The sequence below is a fragment of the Lutra lutra genome, chromosome 3 (genome assembly GCF_902655055.1).
Source record: "Lutra lutra chromosome 3, mLutLut1.2, whole genome shotgun sequence".
NCBI lineage: Eukaryota > Metazoa > Chordata > Mammalia > Carnivora > Mustelidae > Lutra > Lutra lutra.
The window spans coordinates 14714692-14734913 of NC_062280.1; the positions used below are offsets into that span (position 1 = coordinate 14714692).

The 20222-nt window shown below is 36.5% G+C and overlaps 1 protein-coding gene across 1 annotated transcript; it reads right to left on the reverse strand.

Moving 5' to 3' along the window:
- WDR12 (WD repeat domain 12) lies at positions 1 to 20194 on the reverse strand. The gene is made up of 13 exons (XM_047720789.1): positions 19715 to 20194; positions 15029 to 15123; positions 11394 to 11488; positions 10451 to 10557; positions 9434 to 9549; positions 8858 to 9012; positions 7545 to 7590; positions 5838 to 5923; positions 4612 to 4752; positions 4405 to 4510; positions 4111 to 4243; positions 1589 to 1661; positions 1 to 729 (listed from the first exon to the last, which is right to left on the reverse strand). Exons 1-13 carry the CDS (start codon positions 19753 to 19755, stop codon positions 652 to 654), a joined length of 1272 nt encoding a protein of 423 aa, XP_047576745.1. The 5' UTR covers positions 19756 to 20194; the 3' UTR covers positions 1 to 651.
- Positions 20195 to 20222: the final 28 nt, after the last annotated feature.

A 20222-nucleotide genomic window follows, 5' to 3' on the forward strand; every position in this document is an offset into this window, starting at 1 on the left:
TAAAGGATTCTAACATATCTTTAATACAAAGGATTCTAATAAGTCTTTAATACATATTTAACATATCTTTAATACTTCACTTAAAATATGTCAACAAACTCTTAATTGGCAGCATCTACATGTTTTAATGTTCTGAATACCCACAAAGTCTTATTATAGTTAGACATCACTTATCTTACCTAAAACAAATTGTATTTCTAATTTTTTCTCTATTAGAATTTATTAGTTTCCTTAAGATACTTTTTTTAAACAGCTAACATTGGAAAACTTGTTAAGTTTTAAGTTTAAGTTTCCCAACAGAAATAAAATCTCTATTTTACTGGGAAATTACTCTATTTTTAATATATGCTTTTACAGCATTTCAAAAGCAAATGTTACTTCAAAGCAATACCTGTGAAAGGAAATAAAAAAACTCTGTTTAGCTTTAAGAGTATGGCAGAGAGGGCAGGTCATGTTTTATATTTTAACAACACAAACTATTGTATAATAAATACAAAATAAAGAAAAAGACAGTGATAACTATTATCAAGGGTGAAAACATTGTATAAACTTAAAGAGGCTGCTTTCTGAACCATCACTGATGTAATATGAGGCTTCTTTATCAATTTCATGTACAGAAACAATCTCTGTAGTCAAATTTATCATTCACGTTCATGCCCCCACATGAGAAGTAGTAGGTGAATATCTGTAGGAATACAGTTTATTGTCTGCTCCTCCACTCAGAAGTAACTGTGTAAAGGGAGAGAAAAAAATATGTAAGTAAACGTAATTATTTCATATGATAGTTAAACGTAGTTAAATACTGATGATTCTGATTACAGAAGGAATTATGGATGAGTAGTAGTATACTCGCATTTAGAGTAATACTTAAATGGACCAATTACATCAATTTTCACTACCATATTATAATACACTATATTAAAACTTTAAAAGTGAGCATTTAAATTCGGTTGAGGCATGATATACTATTGTACTTTCTATGAGGTATTTGTTAAGAAATGTAATAAAATTTAAAAGTTTTAGGGGTGATATAGTTTTACCTATTTAATAAAGTTTTATAGGAGAGTATCTTAACTGTTTGCAGGTAAATGGACATTATAACTTATTCAACTTATTCAACTTATTCTAGGACCTGTTATTTGGAAAGAATTCTTCAACAATAACAGCTAATATATATAAATATATTTTATATATTTATATATAAATATATTTTATATATTTATATATAAAAATGAGTAAACTGTAATTCTTTAAGCACATTTTATAGTCTAGACTTATTCTGCAAGATTTTTTTTTAAGTGGGAAATACTTAGAACTAATTGGTTTAATGGAGCAAATTTATGGACTTAAAACATTTCATTAAAATACTTGAGAAAAAAACTGCTTCAAAATTTTCAAATTTTACTACTAATTATAAAGAACAGATTTGTTTCTTCTTTGAAGAGATGTGAGATTTTTACGAATAATATTAAGGGAAACTTAGAATACAGAATTATAATTATCAGCCATATTGAAATTAGTAACTCCTTAAATACACACACCAGATTCTTTATTTTTCCTCTTTACCAAATAACTAGTAAATTCTTACCCCTGTGTCTGTCCAGTCTACACTCAGAACTTTGTCTTCATGAGCAGCCAGATCATAGAGAGGAGCCTTACAACTAAAAGATCAAAGTACTACCATGTTATATGCATTTTACAACATTAAAAAACATTTATGACTAATTGTAATTTTTCTGAAAACTTTACAGACTTTATCATCCTTGCCCCAATAACCAGTTAATCCCAAGATCCTGAGTATTTACTTGACCATCTCTCCTGATTTTCCCCTATCATTAGCAGAATGCAGAGATTTACTACAACAAATATTCAGGAAAAATGCTACTTATTTATAAATATTCATAATCAGACATTTTCACACTTCCTTGATTTTCTTTTATCCTCAAATCATGGCTTTATATATCCTTTGTCCATCCATATATATCCTGATAACTCTGAAGTTTATATCTTTAGCCCAAACTTCTGCCCTGATTTTGATATGCATATCCAATGCCCATCATCTGTATGTCTCATGGGCACTATAAATTTAAAACAACCAAAACTCTTGATTTTTCCCTCATAAACTTGTTTCTCTACTCTTTTCCATCACAGTAAGTTGCATTAGTAATGACCCAATTGCTCAGGCAGAAAATAATGGACATTATCCCTTGATTCCTATCTCCATAGTCTGTCCATGAGCCAATACTGTCAAAGAGCTGTCTTTAAAATATACCTAGAGTCCAACCTAGAACCCCTCTGCTTCCATTCTTCCAACCTCTTTAGAGCACCCACAAAGCCTTCCCCATTATACTTAGAATGGAACTCAAATTCCTTACCATGGCCCATAGGGTCCTGCTCAGTATAACCACTACCTACTTCATCTCCTGCCACTCTTCTTGCTTACTCCATTCCATCAACACTGGCCCTCTTGCTATTTTGCCAACATGCCAAAAATTTCCACACTTTTTTTTTTTGAAGATTTTTATTTATTTATTTGACAGAGAGAGACATAGTGAGAGAGGGAACATAAGCAGGGGGAGTGGGAGAGGGAGAGCAGGCTTCCTGCTGAACAGGGAGCCTGAGGAGGGGCTCGACCCCACAAACCTGGGATCATGATCTGAGCCGAAGGCAAACACTTAACAATGCCACCCAGGCACCCCAAGATTTTCCATACCTTATCTGGTATTCCCTCTAACCATGAGTTGTGGCTATTACCTTCCCATTGTTCAGTTCACTGGAAAATAACTTTTAAGAAGACCCATTCCTTTTTTTTTTAAAGATTTTATTTATTTATTTGACAGACAGAGATCACAAGTAGGCAGAGAGGCAAGCAGAGAGAGAGAGAGAGAGAGAGAGAGAGAGGAGGAAGCAGACTCCCCGCTGAGCAGAGAGCCCGATGCGGGGCTCGATCCCAGGACCCTGGGATCATGACCTGAGCCGAAGGCAGAGGCTTTAACCCACTGAGCCACCCAGGTGCCCCAAGAAGACCCATTCCTAAAGAAGTATCCCTTTACTCTGATTTATTTTCTTCACAGCACTTACTACTATTATCAGAAACTATATGCTAATTGCTATATAAAGTATCCAACTAAAATTTAATGTAAACAGCCTTATAGATGTTAACAAATCATGCAGCACAAGGTAGTGTAAGGATGTCAGAATACTGATTTAGGCAAACAACAAACATGTATTTGATTACTGTCTCTCCATTCTACTTCTAAAAATATGTAAGTAAACTATATATGCATTTCATTGGGGGTACTCTCTCTACATATAACAGTATCAAAAAAGAAACTAATGTCTACTTATCTTTTAAATTATGTATTTTTTACTTAATTTTTTATTACCATATGATTTATTATTTGATTATAGTTCCATTTATTCAGAGACCACTGGCCTTCTATATCATATTTATATTAAGGTTCAAGATCATCTTTTTCAGGGATACCTGGGTGGCTCAGTGGGTTAAGCCTCTCCTTTTGGCTCAGGTCACATCTCAGGGTCCTGGGCTCAAGCCCCACATCAGGCTCTCTGCTCAGTGGGGAGCCTGCTTCCTCCCTCTCTCTCTGCCTGCCTCTCTGCCTTCTTGTGATCTCTGTCAAATAAATAAATAAAATCTTTAAAAAAAAAAAGATAATCTTTTTCAGAATGCAAAAAATAACCTATCAACATGAAGAAAATCCCTTTGAGGGGTGCCTAGGTGGCTCAGTTGTTAAGCATCTGCCTTTGGCTCGGGTCCCAGGGTCCTGGGATTGAGTCCCCTGTTGGGCTCCCCACTCAGAGGTAAGTCTGCTTCTCCCTCTCCCACTCTCCTGCTTCTGTTCCCTCTGTCTCTGTCTGTCTCTCTCTCTCTCTCTCAAATAAATAAAAAGCCTTTAAAAGAAAGAAAGAAAATCCCTTTGACCCTGGCTTTTCTTTCTGATACCAATATTTGTCAACTCAGGTCATATAACCAAAAACCCTTCTTTTACCCTTCTGCTTCTGGATAATCTTTGCAGCATTCATTTCATTTTCTTTGTATATAATAGGTAATCAATGTTATTTTCTTTGTAGATTATAAATAGGATTTACCTTCTTGTATCCCACAGTTTGACAATGTTATCTAAAGAACCTGAAATCAGCTGCTGCTCATGGGTAGGAGACCACTTTAATGATGTGACCCAGCCTGTATGTGAGGTTAGGGACAGCGACACCAAAGAACCATCTGAACAAAATAAAAAAGATAATAATTATTGAATTTTAGAAGAGAAGTAGGCAGAACCCAAAACAATGTTTGTAGAAAATTATCTTTTTATGCACATCTCTAGTGTAAGGAGAAACATGTTATTTACACATATTTCTCCACCAGTGATTTACAGAACTCACCTTTAGTTCGAGGATCCCACAGTCTGATATGCCTATCTGTGCTTCCAGATGCTAAACGTTTACAAAGTGGAGAATAGGATATACAATTAAACACTTTATTTCCTGTCTGAAAAACAAAGAGGAAAGAACATTTAACCATGGTGGGCTAGAAATAACCATCTTTAGAAGCTCAAAGTTTAACAGAGAATCACTGAATTTATGTCTTACCAAAGTTGACTTAAGACTGCCAGACTCTACATCCCACACCCTAATTGTGTGGTCCCAAGATGCACTGCAGATTTCTTCAGCATCTGACCACAGAACTGAAGAAATTGCTTCCTTATGGCCAGAGAGGGTCACTGTGGGAGTCTAGAAATAAAAGATACCCAAAAGGAAAAGCATTTTCAGTTTAGAATAATTGAAACAATAATAGGAGTTATTTACTTGTGAAGCCCATATGTCAGATGCTTTAGCTTTCATATCCTGCCTTATTCTTTACGACAATCCTCCAAAACAGGTACGTGTTTTGTTTTGTTTTTTTTAAGATTTTATTTATTTAATTGACAGAGAGAGATCACAAGTAGGCAGAGAGGCAGGCAGAAAGAGAGGAGGAAGCAGGCTCCCTGCTGAGCAGAAAGCCCGATGCGGGCCTTGATCCCAGAACCCCGGGATCATGGCCTGAGCCAAAGGCAGAGGCTTTAACCCACTGAGCCACCCAGACGCCCCCAGGTACGTGTTTTTATTTTACAGATGAAGACACTGAAGTGGAGAAAGAGAACTTGCTCAAGGTCATACAGCTTATACATGGCAGATTTAAGTTTGAACCCAAATATTACTCCCAAGTTTGTAGTCCTTCCTCTATATCCTGATGCTTTCTCATCTGTTCTGCTTTTTACTTTGAAAAGTATTAATATTAACCCTAACTTAATTCTCTCATATGGACGTGTCATATGTAGAAGTCAGTTGAAAAAGCTCTGGGTCAGAGAGATCTATGTTTGAGTCAAGGTGCTGCCATTTTTTCCCTCACTCCTCCAGGTAAATGAATCTCAATAGGTTACTCTCACCCTTTCCTCAACACCTATTGTCCACTCTTTAAATAATGCTCATGGTTCATTTATTAGTACTCCAGAATCTCTAATGTTTTTCTCAAATTAAAATCCCCAAACTAGGTGCTATGTCTATCTTAAATATAAGGAACACATGAAGGAGAGAGGAAAAGATTTCTGAAAAGGGAGACAGTTAATCTACTTTTATAACTTTGTTATATTTAAACTCCTTAAATATTATCATCTCATCTGTAATGTGAGGGGCTTTTATCAGAGATCAGCAAAGTTTCTCATAAAGGTCCAGAGAGTATTTTAGCCTCTCTAGTCTCTGTTGTATGTTCTTCTTTGTTTTTTAAACCCCTTAAAAATATAAAAATCACTCTTAGCTCTTAGTGCAAAAATACTTACCCTCGTTAGTCCCAACTGCTCTGTTTTCTGTTTCTTTCTTGGTCGATTTGTGGATTCCTCCATTTCATCTTCTTCATCTGTAGGAACTGTATCACAGAGAATTAGATTTGATATGTGAAAAATTTATGGTAAATATTAATTGCAAAGTTTGAATGATTGATTGATTGACTGTAACCCCTACACCCAACATAGGGCTTGAACTCATGACCCTAAGATCAAGAGTTGGATGTTCTACCACCTTACCCAGCCAGGCACCCCCTGATTATCAACAGTCTTAAAAGATTTCTTATTTTTCTGGGTATATGTTTTCTCCTTGTTATCTCAACTGGTTAGGGAATGGATATTCCTCCTTATTCTGGTTAATAGAAGTTTATATGTAAAAACAATACCCGGGTTGGGTTATCAATCTTCCAAAAGGAGAAAGCAAAAAAGAGTACACTAAAATCCTAAAGTCTAACCAGTCTGATATTTTGCTATGTCTTTAAGATCATCATTATGATTATTCACTTTACCATATCTATGAAATACTGCTTACCATTAGTTGTAGGATAGTTTGCTCAAATTGCATTTGTATTATGAAGGAATGGCAAGGTTAAACAAACACATTAAAAGGAGATACAATCCAGTCATGTTTATTTTTCATGACTATTTCACTTTTCTAACAATGAATTAAAAGTATTTCAGACAGTAAAATATTCCATGAAAGGAAAAATTATCTTAATAATTTTCTGCCTCAAAACTGTTTGCTTTAAGGGGCGCCTGGGTGGCTCAGTCCGTTAAGTGTTCAACTCCTGATTTTGGATCAGGTCATGATCTCAGAGCTTCAGGCTCCGCACCTGCCAGGAAGTCTGCTTGGGATTCTCTCTCTCTCCCTCTGCCCTGGCCCCCATTACTGCGTACCCTCTCTCTCTTTCTAAAATAAACCTTTAAAAAAAAAAAAAGAAACTGTTTGCTTTAAGCATTACTGGGAAATCTTCTGAAATGACTTCCATGTTTCCCGCCACCTGACACTGCTCAAGCTTTTCTTGATTCCCTCAACTCTACTTTGTGAACTGTATTTCGGGTATTATACCGTAATACAGCGATTCCCCCAGAAGTAACAGCGATTTTGCTCTGTTTACCTGTTTAAATAATTCTAGACTATTAGTTCTTTTTCATTTAAATATCTGTGGGTCTTCCCCTTCTTTCCTCCTCACTATTGTCAAGGCACCTTCCTCTAAGACTCCCTCCTCCAACTCCTTCTCCTCTAATTGTTCCTTTTATGTTTTCAAAGTTAAAAAATTAAGTTTGGTAAAACTGCATTCAAATTTTTTTTTAAGTAAATCAGCTTAACTTTCTTAAAAGCTTAAATTTCTTAAAAGAAATTTCTCTAATATTGGAGTGTATCAAAATGACTCAGAAGGTATTTCAATTGCCAGGTTCCAGAATACGAGAACTCTGAGAACTAAGGCAGTTATGTCCTACTGTATCAATCATGTTGTTGGTTACTTGCAGCAATTCAGTGACTTGGTTCAATAAATAAGAGGGTGGTAGACAGAAACACATTTTTAAATGTGTTTAAAGAAGTATATTAATTTTTCTCTACATGCTCCTTTATCTGTATCCTCAAAAGCTAGGGTCCATGTTTATGGAAAAATCTGTGTTAAATTGTCTTTCACTGAAATTCCTGAAACTCCATTAACAAGTCAAAGTACAACAAGTATTTACCTGTAGACCAGATCTTTAGCATCTTATCCCAGGAGCCACTGCAAAACTAAAAAGATATATATAAAGAGAAAAAGAGTATGTAACATAATCTACCATATTATTTGCCTTCTTTTTCTATTTATAACTTAAAAAACCTTTACTTTGTTCTTAAGTCCTTTACTATTATGCTATCATCTACACGGCTTCCTAGTCTCCTCAAAGTTGTATCCTCAATCTCCTGGCAATGGAAGGAGCTGCCGTTGTTACATGGCCCTGCACCCTGGCTATGGTGCTTAGACTGAGGTGGGCAGCTGGTCTACACTGTGCACACATGTCCCTTCTTCCTTTGGGACCTTTTTTGGAGAACTTGTGTTCTCCAGGGACAGATGGTATAGGATGTAAAACCTAGGAATACTGAAAGCCAGGTTTTACTGCCACATGGAAAAAGCCAGTTTGAGGTGAAAGAGAATAAAGTCAACTTAGGGAGATGGGGTCAGGGGGAAATATTGGCCACATTCAAGCTCAACTCCTTTGGTTTAAGACCCAAATGCTGGTGATGTGATTGTTCACTTCTTCGTGGATCTCACAATCTTTTAAGCTGAAAAATGTTCAAGATGAGTTTCTATCTCTTATGGCCAAGAGATAGGATATGACTAATTCATTCAGGTTTTGACTTGACAATATGTAAACCTTATTTATGGCTCAATATGAATAATCATAAATCTTTACCTCGAATGCATGAAATGTCCTCTGTTATGCTAACTAGCAAAGAAACAGCGAAGAAACATTCCTCAATCCAAAATTTTCAATGTGCTTTAGGGAACTCTCAAATGGCAAGAGAATTTGTAACCCTTCCAAAGCCATACAGTGTTGCACTCAGGCTTGTTTCCTTTTAACTAACTTGGACCATTTTGTCATGATAGAGTAAATCAGCAATACTAGTAAAACCACCTCTAACCTTAACGTACACTAAGGCTTAGATGATCAACTAGACATTTTCAATTGATGACAGCACTGAGAAGCTCGAAGACTAAAAGTGTCAATCACTATGATTAAAGAATGTTATACCCCTTGTTTACCTGATTTCATAAAATTTCTGCAGTTTATATAAGGTCTAAACTAGAGAAACCCAGACTGAGGAAGTAAATCTTTATATCTCTTCCTTTAAGATTATTTACTTTGGGTTCAAAATCATATTTGCTAATTATCAACTATTATGAAAGTAGGACTATCACAATGAATACATGAAGAAAAAAATTTTTGAGTAAGAAGCTCAAATTTTAATTCAACAGTACTAGTACTAGTACAACTAGTACAACACACTAGCTACTTACTTTAGTTCCCGTGCTATCAACAGCTATAGAATCCACACTTCCAGCATGACCTCTGCAGCAGTGCAGGGCTTTCACTTTGTTTCTCTCCACATTCCACTCCCATAAGAGAATCGTCTGATCCATAGAGGCACTCAGTAGTAGGCAAGACAAACTATCTGAAGAGAGGAGAAGAGAAGGATAAGAACAAATTAGTACAAAAATTTTAAAATACGTTGTGTTCTGAAACTGAAGAATCGAATTTTTTGTTGTTGAGAAAGATATTAGCCATCTTTGAAAAAGAAGTAACTTATGGCATAAAAGGATGATCCTTCAAAAATACTATAAAATAGGAGTTTAACACAGTATTAACTTGAAAGTATATTTTATCTGTTGTAAGTCAGTAAGGATTTAACTCTACCACTTACAGATTTTCTTACATAATCTTTTTCTTCTTGAACATTATATTTTTGGAAGACCTCACAAAAACCGAGGCATGAGGCACTTCCAACACCATCTCCTTTCTGCCCCAGCACTGAAAATGGCTTATTTCCAATTTCCTATGCAGGATTCCTTTCAGTTTAGGCAAAGAGTCCTAACCTTTTTTCACCCAGGCCACATCTTTTACAACGTCTGTATGTCCCACAATTGTCATTATTGACTTTCCTTCCAAGGACCAGATCCGAGAAGTCTTATCATAAGAACCAGTCAAGATCCTATGAAGAGAAAAAAAAAAAAAAATCCCATAAAATACAAAAAGCAGCTTTTTCAAAACCTGCAATCAAGTATATTTCTAAAGTAATGACAAAGTAAACTTTCAGGATTATACTTAATATTTTTTTTAGCGTGAAGACTAAGATTTCAAAACACACCCGAATAGATTAGAAGAGGTTATGTTCGACTTTTCATGACCTCCTAAAAATAAAAATGTAACTGAAAAACCCTAGATTTCATTTTCATTACTGTTGTAAACACTACAACTCCCAGGGAACTTACTTATAAAGCCTAACAGTCCTTTGTACTTAACCAGTAAAACTTTTAATAGAAAAACAGCAAAATCATCTAAAGTAAAAGTAAAACCAGTAAAAAAAATTACTTGGGAAACAACTCCAGGAAGATATTCTTTGAAGGAAGGAAGCTTGTACTATGATTCACTCACCAAGGTGCTTTTCTACAAGTATGGCCAGTGAGGGTTTGCCATCCATACCTGCTCGAATCTAGTCTGCCCTTTTTAGTCCCAAAATAACATGATCTGCAACTTCAAGGTAATAGGCTAGGAGATTTGTGGCTATAAAAGTTCTTTTCTCCTTCTGTGAAACAAATTATATCTTTGGTCTAATAGGCAACACACTCAAAACAAATACCCTAAGACACTTGACTTACCCAATATACTGACAAATGTCACTACAACATCTTGAGACAGAACAGAAAACCTATTAATAGATATATTTCTTCTTAAATAAACTGAATGGAAAGATCTTCACCATGGTCATCAAGACATATATCACAAAACTACTTTTACAAAGAACATAGTCAATCAGAGAAGAATATTCACACAGTACACTTAAAAAGACTGAGGGAGGTGGCACGGATAGAAGAACATTCATACGGCTGTACCATTCCTCTGCCCCTTGGACGGAACTGATCCAGTCATCATGGAACATGCATTGCTCTGGCTGAGGAGCAGTGTACTTCTCCACATATTCCAGTTCCACAACCTCTTCCTAGTCACAGAGAAATAACCAGAAATCAATCAGGCAGTACAGTTTTAAAATCATACACTATGAAAATAAAAGACTCCCAGTTTAACAGGTCTCCTTCATGTCAGTCCCCCCATAACTCCGAAAATTTGGAGCCATGCGAAGGTGAAAAACTTTATCTGACCTAAAAGACTATTAAAAACATTAATGACCTTGGAAAATTTATGCCAAAAGTGCAGGGTAGGTGGAGGAGAGAATATAAGAAACTTTCAAAAATAAAATCAAAATCATAAAAGCATTCTGTTTAATGAGGATGATGGGAAAGTTCTGGGTATGAACAGTAGTGATGCATATATGTTACTATGAATGTACATAATGCCACTGAATTATACACTTAAAGATGGTTAAAATGATCAATTGTAATTTTATCACAGTTCTAAAACCTATCTAAAAGTATAAAAGCAATTATAAATTATAAAAGCAATAGTAAGGGAATTTTAAAAATTAGAGGAAGGGGGAACCACTCTAAATCCCAATAACCTAACCCATAAGTTTTTATATGTACACAATCATTTTTACACCTTTATTAGCAGTAAACATATATTTGCTATTCCCTTTCTTGACAATTCTTCCATAAATACGAAAGTTCCTTCCCATATTGGTTCACCTGCATTTCCTAATACACCTTCAGATGAGGGGATTTCAAAACTGAATACACAAAAACTAAAGTTCAAATTTCTAGAAAAAAACAATAATCAAAAAAAATTTTTGGTTGCTAAAGACACAGGTGATTCTAAAAACTTTCCACATTATCTGAAAACACTGGATATAAAATACAGCAGGTAAACATTTGAACTTACTGAGGAGATGTTTTCCAGTTCCATGTGTTTGAGCAAGGGCATTCGCAGAAACTGACCCTTGATAAGGAAATCGAACTCCACATGTTTGTGGAACTCTAAAGAAAATGCATAACAAAGTATGAAGTAACTTCAGCAGAGGCATATGCGAAACCCCCAAACAAACAGGTACCTTTTATCCCAGTGTGGCCTCTGAGTGTCTCCAGAATTTCTCTATGGCATAATCAGGCCATGTATTCCAGTATGCTATGTGATTTTTAAGAACAGAGTACTTTCTTCTAATGGTATAATTTTTTATTGGTGGTGTTGGTATAATTACCCCTATTTAAAAAAACCTTTTTATTCTATGGATAATTCCAAATATATACAAAAGTAGGAATAATGTTATGAAACCTCATCTCTATCACATACTATGACAATTACCAACTCATGGGCAATCATCTATATACCTCACTCCACTCCTCTGCTGATTTATTTTAAAATCAAACCCTTGCAATGCTATCATTTTATCTGTAAATACTTTAGTTTGTATTTCTAAAATATAAGGACTTAAAAAAATAGTGGCAATGTTTAAAAATTTAATCATTATTCCTCTTAATATTAAATAGCCAATGTTCATGCTTCCTTGTTTCATGAATGTCTTTTTACAGCGAGTCTTTTAAAATCAGCATCCAAAGTCCACACATTATATTTGATTAATATGTCTTATTTAATCTTTAATATTTTTCCCTCCTCCTTTTTATCCCTTGGCATTTATTTGTAAAAGAAACTAGGCCATCTTTCTTCATTCTGGATTTGATGACATCTCCATGGTTTCCTCTACCACCTACATGTCCGGTACACTAGGCAGACCTAAACACTTGATTAGATTTCAGGTTTGCTTTTTTGGGGGGGTAAGAATATTTACACACAGTATTATGTGTCTCCTATCGCATCACATCGGGACGTGTATTATCTTGATAGATCTCTTTCTGTGATGTGAAAAATCTGTATCTCAGCTCTGATAATGTCCCTCTTATCCCATCCATCATAATATTCTGTCAGTCTTTTAACTAATTAATAGTTTTATCAGTTATTGATAATCACTACTTAAACCCATTATTTCACTTGGAGTTACAAAATGCTAAAAATTCTTCATTTTTACTGCATTTATTAGCTAGGATACTTCTGAAAGAACTCTCATTGATTATTTGGATTGTTACTTTTTAAAAATCTGAAATCTGCATCATTTGTGTCTTCAACTCAAGAGCAATGACTTTATCACTTAATTTATTAAAAAAGAAACCAATGTTCATTCTACAAATTTAGAAAAATATGCAACTATTTGGGCAACAACAAACATCCATATACTGGTAATGCAAAGCATCTATTCCAAGAATAATTCTTCTTCTTCTTCTTCTTCTTCTTTTTTTTTTTTAAGATTTTATTTATTTATTTGACAGACAGAGATCACAAGTAGGCAGAGAGGCAGGCAGAGAGAGAGAGAGGAAGAAGCAGGCTCCCCGCCGAGCAGAGAGCCCAATGTGGGGCCCGATCCCAGGACCCTAGGACCACGACCCGAGCTGAAGGCAGAGGCTTTAACCCACTGAGCCACTCAGGTGCCCCTTCTTCTTCTTTTTTTTTCTTTTTTTTTTTTTTTTTTAAAGAGAGAAAGTGCAAGTTGGTGAGGAGAGGTAGAAGGAGAGAGAATCCCAAGCAGGTTCCACACCCAGCAAGGAGCCCAACACAGGGCTCAATCTCATGACCCTGAGATCATGACCCTAGCTGAAATCAAGAATTAGAGGCTTAGCCAATTGAGCCACCCAAGCGCCCCTATTATGAGAATTATTCTTATTATAGTTGAGATATTTTTTTCAATAAGAATATATGATAGTCTGGTAATTTAGAAGTAACCATGTATCAAAATCTCTATACATCAACAGATGGAAGTAAAGACAAAGACCAATGGGAAATGTTACATGAATAGCTCTGAATGAAAAACAACAGCTTGCTAGTAATGAAAACATTGCAGACCTTGCCACATGCCCCACCAAAAAAAAAAAAAAAAAAAGTTGTTCAAAAACATCTCAGGAATGCCTGGCTGCTTGGGTTGGAAGACCATGAGACTTTTGTTCTAGGCGTCATGAATTCAAGACCCACACTGGGTGTAGAGATTACTAAAAAGAAAAGAAAAGGAAAACAAAACAAAACAAAACAAAACAAAACATCTCACATTTAACAAAAAAAAATTATGGGACTATTTGAAGATGGAGAAGGGGAAAAATCAGGCATTAGTTTATAACTCTCACCTCTCCAATCCTCCAGCTAGGGTAGAATCAAAAGAACGCTGAAGTATCAGAAACATCTGTTTAAAAATATGCTTGCTTTGGGGCGCCTGGGTGGCTCAGTAGGTTAAGTGTCTGCCTTCGGCTCAGGTCATGATCCTAGAGTCCCAGGATAGAGACCGGCATCAGGCTCCCCCCTCAGCGGGAGTATGCTTCTCCCTCTGCCTCTCAACCCACTTGTTCTCTCCCTCCCTCAAATAAGTAAATAAAATCTTTAAAAAAAATAAAATAAAAGCAAAACTCATCAATGACATCACCATTTAGAAGCAAGAATATTTTTATTTTTTTAAAGTTTATTTTATATTTTTAAAGATTTTATTTATTTATTTGGCAGAGATATTGAGAGAGAGAGAGCGAGAGAGCAGCAGAAGGAGGGGGAGTGAAGAGGGAGGAGCAGGCTCCCTGCTGAGCAGGGAGGTGGAGGTGGGGCTCCATCCCAGGGCTGGATCAAGACTGGGGCTGAAGGCAGACATTCAAACAACTGAGCTACCCAGGTGCTCAGACAAGTTTTATTTTTAAAGATCATGCTTTATGTTATTCTCAATTTTTCTGTTTAAATCTTCTATTTTATGTATGGTTTCATCAACTTTTTAAAAAGTCTGATTATAGAAAATGTCAAACATAAGCAAAAGAAGAGAGTAATAAACCTTCACATACCTCTCATCCAATTTCAACAATTATCAACCCATGACCAATCTTGTTTCATCAATATTTTTGCATACTTTGTTCATATTAATTTTATGGGCTAATAATTTATTTTCACACAACAGCATATATTTAATATTTATATCTTTTAAATGTTTTACTTGATACCCTTTATAAATCTTTATCCATTAATTTTTCAATGAATTCTAAATACTTGAAAAAATACCAGTATTAATATTGGCATTTGTTATTACACAAAATACTCAAATAGTGACATTGTCGTTTTGCTTTGTATAAGCATAGCTCTTAAGTAAGACCCAAGCACCTAGATGCTTATTCTATGTCTACCCATCCAAGCCCTTCCTAGCACAATCACAATGTCATAACTATTACACTAAAATATTATTCCCAAATCTCAATCACCATATTGTCTTAAAAACAAATTAAACTGAAATAATTTTTTCCAAAAACTTGTATTTCAAAGCACTTGAAAAAGCATCATGCAGCAGGGAAATCCATGTTACAGTTTATAACTTTTACCATTACAAAATGCATAGAGTATCATAAAATAAGGCCAAAAAAGGAGGAAATAAAATAAAAATGTGATATATTTTAGTGTAGTTCGTGGCACCGCACCCTCTCCTAACTTCTCAAAGTCTTTATACCCACCATTTTTGGCCTCCAGCAATTTATTGATGATGTTACTAAGGTCAGCAATTTCAGAGGCTGCAGGAATTGAGAAGGGAACATCATCTACCGCGTATCTGTAAAAAGGAAATGATACGTCAACGTCAAACTACAGATATTTTAACAAATGTGCATTTATTCATTCAACAAGTATTTAATGGTATCTAATACATGCCAGACATTTTGCTAAATGGGGTTAACAAAAATAAATTAGGACATGATCTCTGTTCTCAGAAAGGGTCAGAGTCTGGTAATCAAAATACAAAAAAGTACATAAGAACAATGTCATAAGTGATATACAGAATGGGAGAACAAAGAAGCTGTAGGTCATTTCAACCAAAGGATAAAAAAACAGGGTATAAAAGAATGCACAAGGAAGATCACTCTTGAGTTACATCTGTAAAGTGACTTTGTCAGTAACAGAGGTAGACAGAAGGGGTGCAGAAAAGCAGGAAGAGCAGTAACCAATAGCTAACAGTTACTAAACTGCCAACCCAGCCTATTTCACAAAGTGTGATTTTGCTCTAGACAGTGACCAAAGGTAAGGTTAAGGAGATGTGCACAGAATGGTTAATCCAGCATGTGAAATAAGTTTTACTTCTTTCTCTAGGCAGTGAGGTACCACTGTAGTAATCCTAATTAAAGAATAATATCATTGGAATTTTGTTTCATTAGCTCTTCCTGGCAGCACTGCCGAGACTGGATTAGAGGAACACACACCAAGGGTCAAATTACAAAACTATTCTAAGAGAGAATGGGAGAAAATATGTGCAAATCACGTTTCTGATAAAGAACTTTTATCTAGAATATATAAAGTAAATTTACAACTCAGTAATAAAAAGACAACACAATTTAAAAAACAGGCAAAGAATTGAAATAGACATTTCTCCAAAGAAGATAGATAAATGGCCAACAGGCACATGAAAACGATGCTCCACATCATTATTCATCAAGGAAATGTAAATCAAAACATACAATATCAGTTTGCAGTCACTATAATAACTATAATAAAAAAGAACGAAGTGTTGGTGAGGAAGTGGTGACATTCAAACCTTTATTCATTAGTGATGGGAATGTAAAATGGTACAGTTCCTTTGGGAAAACCTGGCAGTTCCTCAAAAAGTTAAACATGGAGCTACCATTTAATCCAGCAACTCCACTTCTATGTCTATACCCGAGAGAGATGAAAATACATGACCACACAATATCTTGTACACAGGGGCGCCTGGGTGGCTCAGTTGGTTAAACAACAGACTCTTGGTTACAGCTCAGGTCATTATCTCAGGTCATGAGATCAAGCCCCATGTTAGGCTCCAGGCCTAGCTCAGAGTCTGCTAAAGACTCTCCTTCTTCTTCTGCCCCTCTCCCCTGCTCACTTTCACTTTCCCCTCCCCCAAACAAATAAATCTTTAAAACAAGAACAACAACAAAACCTTGTACACAAAAGTTCACATCACCACTACTCATAATAGCCAGAAAGTGGAAACAATCCAAATGTCCATCAACTTAAAATTGGAAACAAAATTTGGTATCCCATATCCATATAATGGAATATTATTTGGCCACAAAAAAGAATGACGGGGCGCCTGGGTGGCTCAGTCATTAAGTGTCTGCCTCTGACTCAGGTCATGATCCCAGGGTCCTGGGATTGAGCCCCGAGTTGGGCTCCCTACTGGGCGGGAAGCCTGCTTCTCCCTCTCCCACTCCCCCTGCTTCTGTTCCCTTTCTCGCTGTGTGTATATTTGTCAAATAAATAAAATCTTAAAAGAATGAGTACTGATACATATTACAAAGTGGATGAACGTTGTAAACATCATCCTAAGAAAGTGAAAGAAGCCAGTCACAAAAGACTACATATATATATATATATATTTAAGATTTTATTTATTTGGGACAGAGTAAGAGCTAGAGGGAGAGACTGCACACACACAGGGAGAGAGAGAGAAGCAGACTCCCCACTGAGCAGGGAGCCTGACAAAGGGCTAGATCCCAGACCCCAGGATCATGACCTGAGCTGACTGAGCCACCCAGGCACCACTATATAATCACTTTTATATGAAATTCAGAACAGACAAATCCACAGAGACAGAAAGTAGATTAGTGGTTGTCAAGGGCTCAGGTTGGAAGGATTAGGGGGTAATAGCTAAAGGGTGGTGAAAAATGTTCTAAAATTGTGGTGATGGTTGTGCAATTTTGCAAATATTAGACATTTTATTTTTATTTATTGAAGGATTTTATTCACTTACTTAACAGAGAAAGAGAGAGAGAGAGCACAAGTAGGGGGAGCAGCAGAGGGACAGGGAGAAGCAGGCTCTCCACTGAGCAGGAGGCCCAATGTGGGGCTGGATCCCGGGAGTCTGGGATCATGACCTGAATCAAAGGCAGATGCTTAAGTGACTGAGCCACTCAGGTGCCCCAATACTGGACACTTTAACGTGTGAATTCTGGGGGTGCCTGGGTTGCTCAGTGGGTTGAGCCTCTGTCTTTGGCTCAGGTCATGATCTCAGGGTCCTGGGATCGAGCCCCGCATCAGGCTCCCTGCTTGGTGGGGAATCTGCTTCCCCCTCCCCTCTTCCTGAATCTCTGCCTACTTGTGATCTCTCTCTCTCTGTCAAATAAATAAGTAAAACCTTAAAAAAAAAAAAGCGTGAATTCTGTTGTATGTGAATTACATCTCAAGAAAGTTGTTCTAAGAAAAAAAAGTCTAAAGCCTGATTTAAAGCCCTAGCCACAGGGGATGGAAAAGTTTCAAAAGATGATAAGGTAGAATCCAGGAGCTCATCAAGACATGATACAATAAATCTTTTTGCCACAATGAGGTAGAGTGCTTCAGATCTTGTTAAAATGTAGATTCTCAATCAATAGGTCTGAGGTGGAATCTTAGATTCTGCTTTTTCTAATAAGCTCCCAGGTGATGCTGATGCTGCTAAACTTCAAACTACACTTTGAGTAGTAAGGCTACAGTTATATGTATTATATCTTAAAAAAAAAAAAAAAAAAAAGTAAGTAATGATTCTCCAAAAGGTAACAAAACCTAGAATTAAAGTGTTAGGTTTTTCTGGGGGTGCCTGAATGGCTCATTTCGTTGGGCGTTTGATTCCTGGTTTTGGCTCAGGTCATGATCTCATGTGTGGTGGGATCAAACCCTGCACTGGGCTCAATGCTTAGTAGGGAGTCTGCTTGGAATTCTCTCCCTCTCCCCTTTTGCCTCTCCCCCCACTTGCACAAAAGTGCTCTATCTCCAAAATAAATAAATCTTAAAAAAGAGAAAACACTCCCAAAAAGTTTTTGGTTTTTCCCTTCGCTTACTATTTGGTCAGTAAAATGAGGGGGAGAAAGTAGCATAATCATACACACGTTTATGTAAGTCATACACATATATATGTAAAAAAATTACCCCCCCCATTTTACTCACCAGAACATATTATGTATAAGAAGCAAGAACTTAATTTTTAGGTTTTGTTACCTTTTTTGAAGAATTTAAAAACACACACACACAAAAATGTATATATAATGTTTATCCATTTACCTCAGGTGTTAAAACATAGTGGTCTATTATTTCTTAAACTTCATGCGAATCAATGATTATCTCAATAAAAATTTCAATTAGAAAAAATACAGTGTTCATGCTATTGTACCACCTTCCTTAAAAAGTATCTAGACCTAGTATAAACACTCATATGCATTGATAATACAATTTATGTATCCTGTAAGCAAAAATACAAGAGGAGTGAATATGACCCAGTCAACTCATAAAGCTAAAAAGAACCAAAGACATAATCATAATTGAGGTGGAAGTTTTCTAGTTTACCACTGACATTAGCTTGTTCATACAACAAATATTCATTACATATCATCAGCATGGGAAGAACTTGACAAACATTTGCTGACTCAGTCAATTCAAGAACTATAATTCACAGTCCCCTACCATCAAAAAACTTACACTGTAGCTGAAGAGACACTAAGAAAAAGTAATAGTATTATATACACTGCAAGACTGAAAACAATTAGATTTCAAACGAATGCTACTGACCTAGGGACCATTAGCAAAAATGCTCATACACACACACACACACGGCACGCACACACATATATATACCCACACGCATACATGTGTAAGCATATATATAAATACACAAACCTGTAACCAACTTAATTAACTTTACAGTCTTTATCAAAAACCAGTTCTACCATCCCCCTAATCAGAGCTCCACTTTCTAGCCTGATTTAGAAAAGAATCGTCGATCTCCTACTTAAAAAGAAAATAAACCTGTGTTTTCAGAAACGGTGAAACACCACTAGCAGGCAGCCTGTAACAGGTCCACTGTTCATTTTTAAAATTACGTATGTGCTTCATTCAGGAAGCAAACCTGAAGCTCTTCAGATCCCTCTACACTCGCAATCCAAATTACCCACAGCCTGAGAAGCTAGGCAAAAAAAGGATCTGTGATCTCAGAGTGATCCCGGAGAAAAACTGGCAAGGTATAGCTTCCGATCGAGTGGAAAACTCACTCAAGACAGGAGTACAGGAAAAAAGTGGGGGGGGGGGGAAGGCGGGGAGAAATTGAGAGCAAAGACAACTGAGGCTCCACAAAGTCACACGGAAGGAGTTCTTGGTAAGGATCCTAGGGAAGCGAGAGGAGAGGAAAGAAAAGGACGCTTACTTACTTCTTGTTGTCAGTGAAGAAGCGTGTCTGGAGCTGAGCCATGGCGAGGAGTACCCACAAGACTTGTCTACAGAAGCGTAAGTGGTAATAGGCAACAGGCGCTCTGGTCTGTTACAAAAAGAGGCAGCTCAACATTAGCTTGCACAGGTACGCGAGAAGATGCAGTCTTCTGGCTTCCGCTTTCCTTCCTCCGGCCTCCACAGCAACGAGACAACCACGAGGCTGCTCCGACAGACAGAGACCCAGCCCACAAACATCAACTACCTATTCCTAGATTTAGGAATCATCGATTAGAGAAGCATAGGTTTAAAGGCGGAGTGTCCCTAAGTTTTTAAAAATTTCTTTATTTCTTTAAATATATTTAGGCCTGTGATCGATTATGAAGCTATGGAAAGGCCCAATTCAAACTGTCTCTATCTCTTCTTAATTTTAAGAGGTTGTCTTCAGAACCGATACTTCAAACACAGTCCCTAGACACTACCACTCCCAGAAAGCTGCGCTTCTCAGAC